This window comes from Pseudophryne corroboree, chromosome 1 (assembly GCF_028390025.1).
Source record: "Pseudophryne corroboree isolate aPseCor3 chromosome 1, aPseCor3.hap2, whole genome shotgun sequence".
Taxonomy (NCBI): Eukaryota; Metazoa; Chordata; class Amphibia; order Anura; family Myobatrachidae; genus Pseudophryne; species Pseudophryne corroboree.
In genome coordinates this window covers 1,182,428,377-1,182,440,495 of record NC_086444.1, presented here as the reverse complement: position 1 = coordinate 1,182,440,495, position 12,119 = coordinate 1,182,428,377, and the positions used below count along the sequence as shown (strand labels likewise).

The 12,119-nt window shown below is 47.9% G+C and overlaps 1 protein-coding gene across 5 annotated transcripts in view; it reads left to right on the top strand.

Annotated features, from left to right (window-relative positions):
* Positions 1-12,119, top strand: part of DYSF (dysferlin) — a 515,016-nt gene that overhangs the window by 335,496 nt on the left and 167,401 nt on the right. For all 5 annotated transcript variants that reach the window (XM_063925289.1, XM_063925290.1, XM_063925288.1 and 2 more), the window contains 2 exons: positions 6,198-6,379; positions 8,219-8,359. In XM_063925289.1, coding sequence (XP_063781359.1) covers positions 6,198-6,379; positions 8,219-8,359 — 323 coding nt within the window. The remainder of the gene's footprint in view (positions 1-6,197; positions 6,380-8,218; positions 8,360-12,119) is intronic.

The window sequence follows — 12,119 nt, the reverse complement described above, 5'->3', positions numbered from 1 at the left end:
CTCACACAGCTACCTCATTGCGCCTCTTTTTTTCTTTGCGTCGTGCTGTTTGGGGAGTGTTTTTTGGAAGGGCCATCCTGCGTGACACTGCAGTGCCACTCCTAGATGGGCCCGGTGTTTGTGTCGGCCACTAGGGTCGCTTATCTTACTCACACAGCTACCTCATTGCGCCTCTTTTTTTCTTTGCGTCATGTGCTGTTTGGGGAGTGTTTTTTGGAAGGGCCATCCTGCGTGACACTGCAGTGCCACTCCTAGATGGGCCAGGTGTTTGTGTCGGCCACTAGGGTCGCTTAGCTTAGTCATCCAGCGACCTCGGTGCAAATTTTAGGACTAAAAATAATATTGTGAGGTGTGAGGTATTCAGAATAGACTGAAAATGAGTGGAAATAATGGTTATTGAGGTTAATAATACTTTGGGATCAAAATGACCCCCAAATTCTATGATTTAAGCTGTTTTTTAGGGTTTTTTGAAAAAAACACCCGAATCCAAAACACACCCGAATCCGACAAAAAAAATTCGGTGAGGTTTTGCCAAAACGCGGTCGAACCCAAAACATGGCCGCGGAACCGAACCCAAAACCAAAACACAAAACCCGAAAAATTTCAAGTGCACATCTCTACGAGAAACGCCCTCCCACAGAGGTTGCATCCAATGGGAGGCTCTGCCCCCTTTGGCTGCTGTGTGTTCCCAGAGCAGGATTAACAATGGGGCTGATGGAGCTGCAGCTCCAGGTCCACACCCCAAAATAGGCCCAATGCATCTGCAGCAACATACTTTCCAACAATTTACACATAAAAATCGCTACAAAAGTCGAAAGGGGGCGTGGTCATGGGTAAAGTGGTGTGGCCACGCCTCTTTTCCTATACTTTCAATGGAAGTTTGGAGAGCCAAAAATCGGTACAGACCATATAAAAAAGGTACCGTACCTGCCAAAAAGGTACAGCTGGAGGGTATGCCACTGCATCTGCAGCAAGTCTCTGTGCTGTAGATAGGAAAAAAAATCCTTTTACTACAGCGTCCTATGTCCTGCTGCCAGTCCGCCTGTCCCCTCCGGCATCAACAATCCCCACTCCCTAGCCGCGGTGCTGGTGGAACCAAAGCTGCTACGGCCACCGGCATAGATGTGTATGAAAGCAACGCAGCAGAAGGCTTTCATAGCCCTCCCTGCGCCGCATACTCTCTGACCCCCGGAGCCTCCTCTGCGCGTAATGTCACAGAAGTGCCTCCCCATCACATCCGCGCCCAGATCCCCAGAGGCCCTGACTCCGCAACACAGCACCTGGGCTGCCAGCCTGGAAGCCCCGAGATGGCTAATGTAACGTATAGAGTGGGTGATATCGCGGAGGGTAATGTCTAGACGCTGAATCAATGTAAAAGGTAACAGTGCTATGCAGTGCAGTGGGTGTGCAGTGTCATTGACACTGCACAGCACTCTCACCTTTTACATTGATTCAGCGAGTCACTCAGTTCTGCCAGCCAGTCACTATTGTTAGCCCCGGTATCCCAAGGCGCCGCATCACAGAGAAGTAGACGCACTAAATAAACTACAGCTCCCAGCAGCCGTTAGTGCCGAAGCATTCCGGCGCTAAGGCCTGCTAGGAGCAGTAGTTTATTGAGTGCATCTTCTTCCCTGTAATGCGGCGCGTTGGGACATTGTCGCTAACAATAGTGACTGGCTGCTTGGCTGCTGTGCGAGTCTCTGGGAGAGCCACTGCCAAAGGGAGGACAGCAGCTTAGCTGCTTCCAGAAGGAGAAGCATTACCCACCCCTCCCCCACTCGCAGTACCTCCAGGCCCCATCCGCGGCACCCCCAAACCCCCTTCTCCACCAACCGCGGTGGATCCGGAACCCCTCCCCCACCCGCAGCACCCCCGCACCTGCCTCTCCCCCACCCGCGGCACCACCACACCCACCCCTCCTGCGGCACCCCCACAACCGCTCCTCCCCCACCCGCGGTGGCTCCGGACCCCCACCCGCGGCACCCACACACCAGCCCCTTCCCCATCTGCGTCTCCCCCGCACCCGCCACTTCCCCAACCACAGCGCCTACTGGGTGATTCATCAGGCCCTGCGTGCACTGTTCACGCCATTGCAAGGGGCTTCGACCCCTTAACCATTGCACACCCTTTGTCCGTGCAATATTTAAACACTCACACAATTATGATTGGAGGTAATCCTCCATATAATACAAATATTGCATGCCACAGAGGCGTGCAAGGCGTGTGAAGAGCGCCCATAGGGTGCGATGAATCACCTAGTGGATTAATATTTACTTACATTAAGACGTCTCAAATTTACATCTCTATAGATTTGCCAAATTTCGAACACACATTTATTCATTTATATTTACAACCGTGAAAATCAGAAACTCCTGTGGGAAGAACAGGCAGAACAGCTTGTGTATCTATCTATCTATCTATCTATCTATCTATCTATCTATCTATCTATCTATCTATATGCGCAGCAAACAATGTATACATGTATACAGGGAGAGAGAGAGTAATTATCAACCAGGGTCTCGGCATAGCATATTCCTAGGAATCCTGTTATACTTGTACATGGAACAAACAAGTTATAATTACAGTTGGATTTCAGATATACTCCTATAAATTTTGCTTTAACTCCGCAGAATACTTTTATAGTCTGTCGGAAATAAATGAATTGTGCGGCATCTGTGACATAAGACCAAAAGCAAGGGTGCTTTACCACACACTTAAGCAGCCTGTAGCTGGGGAACTACATCTGCCAGCATGCCCTGCCAGCATCTCATACGTCCCAGGTTCTTCCCGGACTTTGACAATGGAAATCTGTACAATTCGTCACTCTTTTCTATATTTTCTATAATGAATGGGCCGTGCTGGGACTTGTAGTTCCACAGCAATGGAAGAGCTGAAGGTTGCCTACCACCGCTATGAAGGCTGAGGGCTGTGTATATATTACCGTGGAGGAGGGCTGGGGGTCAGGATGGTTTTCATTTATGTACTTACAAGCTTCAGGTGTCATTGAGGGGAAACTTTATTTGATGCCTCTCCTGAAGTCAGGTTTAAAGTTAGGAAAACTTTTTTCGGATTCCAGACTCTACAGTGTTTCCATCTGCCTGGACCCCCATCCCCCCGCCCAACACATATCTGACTTCCACAGCCTGCTCCCAGCCGTTCAAAGGGCCCCCTTCATATCATGTTTATTGTGAATGAAAGAATTGATTGAGAGCACTGGAAAAGAAAACACCTGACTCTGGTGGAACCCATAAAACGCGCTTTATTATTTATTTTCGCTTGCAAACACTAAATTAACGAAATTCATACACCCTGGAAAATTCATACCGAGCGTTTAAAAAACCAGGTATGTTTTCTCGGACGGAGACCAAATTTTGGAAAATTTATAGTGGAATTAAAAAGCCTGCATCCTACCGTTAAACTATTCTGTGACATAAAACTGTCTTTACAGTGATAAATTTACTGAGAGTGAAACCGAGGGTGAAATTAGGGGTGAGGTGTGCCGGTGAGCCGTACATTTGTGCGCAGCTACGGGCTTATCACAGTTTGTTCTACGATTTGTGTAATAGACTTGAGCGTTGGAGCCGCGGACCTTTAGACGGAGCTCCACAAATCACAGGAACCAGCGTATAAATCCCTGGTTTTATTAGTGGAAAGTAATGGCCGAGGCATGAGGCACTGATCCCGGGGGACTTGGCAAGTAAGAGCTCTGTGTGTGCGGAGTCCGCAGTCTGTAATGTGCCCTGTGTACCTCTGGCCTGCACCTGTTGGAGAATTAGCAGCTAACCTGTCAACAGTCACTTACGTTTTGTGTGATTGCTGGTACATTAAATCTAGCACCCGCTCTGCCGGGCGGGATAAGGTCAGCTGTTACGGAGTGAGCAGAAATAGGGCGACTTTACTGAAGCTCGGGCTGAGGCTGTTCCTATCGCATTGCCTGGCAGTGGATTTGTCACCCAAAAGACTGGAAACCTCTTTTGTATTGTAATTGAGGGCCCCTGGCTTCCTGGGACAGGGTGACTGGGGACCTTTAACAGCCAGTAACTTCTGACCTGCTAATGGGACACTTATTGCACTACTATAGAAGAAGATTATACATAGGCAACGTAGTTAGCACGCGGTAAACGTTTATTTCAATATGGCCGCACCCTGAGCGATGCCACGCTGCATGTTACATCCGAAGCAGCAGCTGGCGGCGTGACCACCGCCGCAACCGGACGGGCAGGATTAACCGGACACTAGCTTTGTAAAAATAATATGACGTATATTGGCGATGGCCGTACACTCCGAAGCCGGGTGCTGTGCCTGCGTGTTTGTGGAGACATGCTGCACGGCTCTGCGTGTACTTCTCGGCGTGTTCTAAGACCGACATGTCCACATTACAGAGAGCAGAGGGTCCCCCCCAACATGTCGGGGGGATGTTATTGTTTATGCGCCGCTTCCAGCACCATTATTTTGGTAAACGTCTTCACTGGCAGACTGATCATTATTTCTTAAGTGCTCAACAATGACTGTGCTGTTATAACCGTCCGGCCTCAGGGAGTGATCTCATCCTGCGTGATTGGCCGGCCTGGAAGTTTGTGAAGGTGAAACCAGCCAACTACAACATCCATTAAAGTTACAATGCGCAATTGTGATCACTGTGTAAACAGACTTTACAAAGTGTGACCCATTCATGGAGAATTATACTGTCACCAGTCGCAGAATGCAATTTACTGAGGGGGAGAGAAGGGTAATATGACCTGTCGTACTAAGTATATGCAGCGTGCGTGTGTAATACATACATTGTGTATAGTGTCCGTGTGTATTATATACATAGTATGTTCTGTATGTGACTGATTGTAAAGTTTGAGTTTTGTAGCCGTAGCAACCAATGAGCTTTGAGGTAGCATTTGTCAAGTGCATTCTATAAAATAAGAGGGAGCAGCTGATTGGTTGCTAGGGGTAACGTATCCACTGGTCCTGAGAGATTCTGCAGCCTTTGTCTCCCCACATGCTGAGTATCACACGTCACCATGGCGAGGAGGATTTATATATACTGTACAAAGAATACACTGGTATATGTAAAATACAACTGTGGCAGTATGTAGGTAAATTGCATTACTGGCACATGTATTCTGTGTGCAGATAGAGGATTCACCCACACAGGGAAGAAAAGGCAGGTGTGAGTACACCTAATTGCTGCAGTGAGGAGTTAGTGTGGAAGAAGGCTGTGGCCTGTGTATCCTGCCTAACTTGGGTTGGGAAAGCCAGTCAGAGCTCAGGCTGCTAGGAAGCTGCTGAGGGCCAGGAGGCCTGAGCCTATGCCTGTAGGAGACAGGGAAGGCCACCAAACTCTGGGACTGAGCTATGTGTTGCAAGGGAAGAAGCCAGGCCAATGAGCCTTGAGCGTGAGGAGGCCAGGAGGTGCCTTACTGTACCTGGGAGAGACAGGACTGAGACTGTGAGTAGCTGTGGCATCGAAGCCGAGCCAGGCTGGAGCCTGTGATAGACCTGCAAAGAAGCAGTCAGAGACTTTGTGACGCAGACTAGCCGCCTAAGTATAGTCAAGGGCGAAGAGGTGAGTCAGTGCCCTGAACCAAAACACCCATCTACCTAGCTAATTACCCCAACTTCACACAACATACAGAGGGCCGTATTTCACCTTAACAGAGGCAATAGATGAATGGTGAAAGTGACATTGGGTCATACCAATGATTTAGGGGGGCGATGTACCAAAGCTTGGAGAGAAAGAAAGTGGAGAGAGATAAAGTAGAAACCGATCAGCTTCTAACGGTCATATTACAGAGTGTTTGGAAAATGATTGGTTGGTACTTTATGTCTCTCCATTATGCCTTTTCTCCAAGGTTTGATACGTCTACCCCTTACACATCTTGGTTGCTTCTCATGGCTGAATGGCAACGGTACACTTGCACGTAGAAGAAGTGGATGTGCAGACAGAGTTGTTGAATGATTGGTTGCTATGGGCAACTTCTCCACTTGTCTACTTCACTATTTAGAAGGTTTGATACAACCCTAACCCCTATATATTAAATTACAAATCAAAACGTAGAGGCAGGAAATGATAAAAGAAAATGAAGACAAACAACGTGTAACAAACTCACGGCTGATTGTAGGTCATATAAATCAGATTACCGCAGGAGGCCCCCTGAGAACATACACTAAGGTAAAGTCACAGTAATGTTCTGCTCTGATTACAGATCCCTACGCCACTGTATCCTTCCTCCATCAGAGCCAGAAGACTGTGGTGGTGAAAAGCACTTTAAACCCAACGTGGGACCAGACGCTCATCTTCCATGAGATCGAGATATTTGGAGGACCTGATATGGTGGATGAAGTTCCTCCCAGTATAGTGGTGGAGATTTACGATCACGACACCTATGTGAGTGACCCCAGGGACCTGCTGTACTGCCCGTGCCTGTCACCAGTGATAACACATGGGGGGTTATTATATAAACGCTGTTTGTGCTTATAGTACATAGCCTGAAAGACGGATGTAAAGAGAACTCATTCTCTCATGCTTCAGGTTTCTCTAAACAGTATATTTTTTCTTAAACATGGCAAGGATTGCTGGGATTTGTAGTTCCACCACAGCTGGAGACCCACATGTTGCCAACCTAAGTCCTAGTCATGTATTTATATTAATTTCTGTACTGACTCTACATAGAACTTAGCTTTTAATGTTGAGTTATTAGGAAACGTGAATACATCTACTATAGTACAGTTGTTGCTGTCTTTCTAAATAGAATTTATCAATCTCTCTAGTTATAATAGTCGTGACACCAGCGCGGTATTTCATTACAACTGGATCTTTGTAGCCTGCGCAGATATCACGTAACCCGCACGGCCGTTATTCTCTCACCGCTATGTCACATTGGTTACTGATGCACGTCAGGTGGAGGTCTGTAGCTTAGCTCTTATGTGTCTAGTGCAAGCTCCGCCTACTTACCTGGCAAGCGCTATTTTGCAGTGCTCACCAGTGGTGCAAATAGAAATATTTTCTTATGGGTACTGAGTGATGAAAAATGTGACCATGTGTTGTGATGGGGCGTTGCCACATACTGCTAGTGGGAGTGGCTACATGACACTAGCGGTTTGGCCACATGACACAGCCGCTTTTTTTGGGGATTCTGGAGGCAAGGCTAAAAATATATAGTAATGCCTCCAGTATAATAGAAATATATAGTAATGCCCCCAATTTAATAACAATATATAGTAATGCCTCTATTATAACAGGAAAATACAGCCACTGTCGCACTCCCAGTAACCATGACAAAGTGGGAGGAGCCGTCATGCTGCCAAGCACCATGGTCTTGTTGTTTTGTGGCACATTTTAATTGTGGTAATGACAAAGTGTGTGGTAGTGGGTACTGCGAACCCGCTGCCAAATTCTTAAGGGTACCCGAGCGTACCCGCATACTTGCACCACTGGTGCTCATCTCACCCACCACGGCCCCCCTGGACAATCATTCTGTGCCTAGATTCACCATCCTCCCAAGCTGTCCCAATCTAGGCAGGGCTGTATTGGGACGTGGGGAGAAGGGTGTGCATTACAGAGTGCAGGGGTTTTTAGGGGAGGAGAAGAGGGCACCCAGCAAGCCCCTGGGCTTGACATGCTTCAGTCTGTAAATGTCGTGCCCCCAGCATGGTGTGACCATGGCTAGTCTTCAGGGCATGCCCTGTCCCAATGAACACAGCTGAACATGTGGCTAGGTATAGCTGTACAAGTTTGCACGTACCCCTACATATGCTCATTGTGAATGGAGTGAAACGCGCTATATAGGAAACTGTTAATAAATAATAATAAATACATTTCAAGCCCAGCCTACTAACACTTTAGGAGCACGCGTCTTACATTTCTCTCCTCATATACTACTTAGTTTAGTTTCTTTATATTGATCAGGAGAGTGAGGGGACATGGGGTACTTATTACTTCTATCACTAATCTGCCCATTTCCTGGAAACAAATGGAGACCTTTGCACCCCCTGAAGTCATGCACAAATCCCTGCACTTCCATTTGCACAAACACAGGTGCGTGCAAGAGAGCACTTCCATCGCAGGTTCTGCTCCTTTGTATCTCAGTACATCGTCAGCAAGCAAATGTCTGATTGGTTGTTGAGGGCTTTGAGCAATGTTAGTAAATAGCCTGTGTCCAGTAGGGTAATCGGACAGGAGAGTGGCGCACAGTACTTTCAGAGTAGTGACTCCATCTTGTTGCAGGGAGCGGATGAATACATGGGACGCTGTATCTGTAGACCCAGTTTGGAGCGGTCGCCGAGGCTGTCCTGGTATCCGATAATGATGGGGGACAAGAACACAGGGGAGCTGTTGGCTGCCTTTGAGCTCATTCTCAGGGAAAAGGTAAATAATGTACAGAATGCTTTTTTTTAACCCATTAATGTCTGCATGCTATTTTATACGGAGGTAAGCACTGGTCTTTGGGGGTCATTCCAACCTGACCGCATGCTAGCTATTTTTTGCAGCGCTGCGATCAGGTCAAAACTCAACAAAACTGCGCATGTCTATGCACCGCAATGCGCCGACGCGTCGTACGGGTACAAAGTGGATCGTTGCTGTGCGATGGATTTAGCAAAGGATCCATTCGCACAGCTGATCGCAAGAAGATTGATAGGAAGAAGGCGTTTGTGGGTGTCAACTTACCGTTTTCAGGGAGTGTTTGGAAAAACGCAGGCGTGTCCAAGCGTTTGCAGGGCGTGTGTCCGACGTCAATTTCGGGACCAGACAGGCTGAAGTGATCACAGCGGCTGAGTAAGTTCAGACCTACTCAGAAACTGCACAAACTGTTTTTGTACTGCTCGGCTGCACAGGTGTTCGCACACTTGCAAAACGAAAATACACTCCCCAGTAGGCGGCGACTATCTGATCGAAGCGCTGCAAAACATAGCTAGTATGCGATCAGGTCGGAATGACCCCCCTTATCCCCAGCCCTCAAAATATGTCAGCAATTAAGTGTTGGTAAAATGTATTATATTCTCTGTCACTATTTGTGGCAAATATGTAAAAGATTGTTGAAGTCTCCATGCTTACCAGCCGTGAAGGGGTGGGTGAAGATGCCCAAATTCTGCTGGAGAGTCCGTAGGAGCCGTTCTCTAGCAGTGATGAGTTTGCACGGATGGGGCTGGATGAATTGAAAATGGAGCTTCAGAGAATCCAAGGCCGGATCAGTGCTAAACGCAGAAAGCGGGGGTCCTTCCAAACCTGGGAGAGGCCGATCATCCGTGGTGAGCTTCTGGAGTTGGTGTAGAAGCAGGGTGCCTGCAGATGGCACATCACCATGTTGAAAGCCCAGGCCCTGCTTAAGGAAAGTGAGGAAAAACTTACTGTTAACCATTTAAAGGATGGTGCCCTGGCTTCAGCATTGAAGGGAGGTGCACCGGTGGCTGCAGATGATCTAGCGGCTGCTGCTGGTAATCCAGCGGTAGCTGCTGAGGGTCTGGTGGTGACTGCAGTAGACCCAGCGGTTAGTGCTGAGGGACCGGCGACCACTGACGCTAAGCCGGCAGTGATTGCTGCAAAGAAAAAGGCAGCTGAAAGAGCTCCAGTGATCTTACCTGGAAACCCGGTAGCTGGAAGTGCTGTGCAGAGTGTGCTAGAATGCATTGAGACTGGGAAGCTAATGGAAAAAGTTGGCAAGGATGTGGTGGCAAAAGGTGGAGATGGCTGCTACAAAGGGACAGATTCCAAGATGGCGATGGTCTCAGACAGTGCAGTGAGACCTTTTAAAATGACTCCAGAGTATGCGTTCCACAGTGTGGTTCATGAAGGGGAGGCGTCTCTTCTTGGGCAGCAGCAGGGTGGTGATGGGGCAGGGGGCGTGGAGATTGCTGGGACATCGGCTGATGCCGTGTCTCTGGTGACCACTGCAGCTCTCTCTGGTCCTGTTCCCCCAGTGCCGGCCCTAAAGGCAGCATGGTGGGTCTGCCGCTGGCCAGGGGACTGTCGCCAGTTAAAGGAGGTGCTGAGGCTGGTCCCCTGAATAAGTCTACAGCAGCGGGTTTAGGAATGGCAACTGGGGAGACTTTATGGGGCGTGGCCAAAGAAGCAGAGAAGGGACTGATGTCAGGGAAACCCAGTGTGTCTGGGTCTGCAGGAAAGCTGGCACAAGGACTCCCTGCATTAAACAAGAACAGTTTAACCCCTGCGTAGGCAGAGGCTGCGGACTCTGTGTGGGGGGGATTTGGATTTGCCCGCAAGAGCACTTGCTGCTATTAATTTAATTAAAAAGAACCAGTAAATATTGTCAAATATGAATAAAGCTGGTTATGCAGAGAATGTGGGGGCAGGTATGTAACCCCAGTGATTATGTCTTTAGTTCCTCCTCATTTCGTAAAAACCAGGCTCTGTGTCGCATACAAAGGTGGTCTCAGGTGCTGCCCGGTCAAGTGCGGATACTGGGCCAAGGGCAGGAGGGGGGCAACCCATAAAAAGATGGAACGTCATCCAGTTCAGATGGGCTGGAGAAGGGGAGCCTCCTTCAAAATCAGATTTCTTGGAAACTATATTTTCTTTGGGTTTTGAGGCTACAGACTTATACGCAGGTATACACCCCGTTAAGACTCCTGAATATGATCTAAGTTTTGTTTTATTGAATGGCCTTCAGGCGTTTGGAAAGAAATGGGAGCAAAAAAGATCAGAAGAGCCCTATACTGTAGTTTATTTAAAACAAACATAATTACCAGACAGGATTAAGGTGAAGGTTACGGTCCTAGTGAGAAATGAGTCTCTACCATCATCAGACATAACTTTTTGGCTGTCTAGGTATTGTACAGTTCTGTCCCACCTTATTAAGTTTGACCACACTAAGGGAGTTTGGGTGGGGCTTATTCTGTGTTTGTTAGACTCTAATGGTGTGGAGACCCTGCATTTACCGTCGTCTGCCTACACTGGACGTGATAGTCTCCAATGTTTCTATCAGGGACAGCCCAGTACCTGTCACAACTGTGGGGATTTTCATCATTTCAGTGGTGGTTGTACCGTGATTAAGTGTTCCTTATGCTGTCAGATGGGACATAGCTCAAAAGAAAGACCAAAAGTAAGGTGTAAGGCATCGAAGGGCATTGTATAGTATATGTCCCAATGCTGCGCACAATACAGGGGTGGAGGTGGTAGATGCTGTAGAGATAATTGGTGATAATAGCATGATGGAGATTATTACACACCAAGACATGTCACGCCAATTAGAGGTGGGAGGTGGTAGCGAGCGAAAACAGGTGAGAGGAGGTAAGAGGAACCAAGATGGGACCAGTGAAGAGCCTTTCCAGGCTGTGAAGAAGGGTGGCAAAGCAAAAGCTAAAGCAAAAAATACAAATCTAATCTGTACCATGTTTGATGTTCTGTCTTCCTCTGAACATGAGGGGTAGGGGGAAGGTGAGATTGTGTTGGTGGGCAGCAAGGAGCTTATCTTCTTCCCCAATACCCCTAGGGTGAAAGAACCAAAGGGAGAGGAGTGGGAAGACTGCTTAAAATGTTCAGAGGGTGTCCCCTCAGGATGATTTGGAGTCAGATCCAGCTGGGACAGAACTTAGTCAAGCCTTGGAGTCCCTATTAGAGGAATAGTAAGTAGTGGAACAGAGTGTTGAAGGGGAAGACTCTCAGATGACAGTGGAAGAGACCCCCAGCCAAGAACTTGAGCACCTGGATACTCTTTCATTGGTCCCCGTATGATGGTGAAGGTGGCCTGGGTTTCAGCCCAAAAACCCCTGATCCGGACTCTACCCGGAAAAGGATGGGTGTGGGGCCAGTATTGACAAAAGGGAGGTTTCTGTCATAGTAGGGCATAAGGACCCACATGGTGGGGTAGTGTACCTGATTCTGCTGGTGGGTGTGGTATGGAGGAGGGTGTTGGGGAGGAGGTGGTGTTGAATAGCTATGATATTATTCCTTTTGGATTGTCATGCTAGCAATTGGGGTCCTCTGATGAGGACTGTGAGAAACAAGTAAAGAAAAAGTAAAATGGGTCCTATTTCTATAATCAAAGAACCATGGATCCTCAACCTGTATGACGTGCCACCATTAATCTGGCTTTCGTGCTTTCTGAATGAGCTCGGTTTTTGGCCTTTGATTTTTTTGATACAATTGATGTCAATTATTTTGTTTTTGC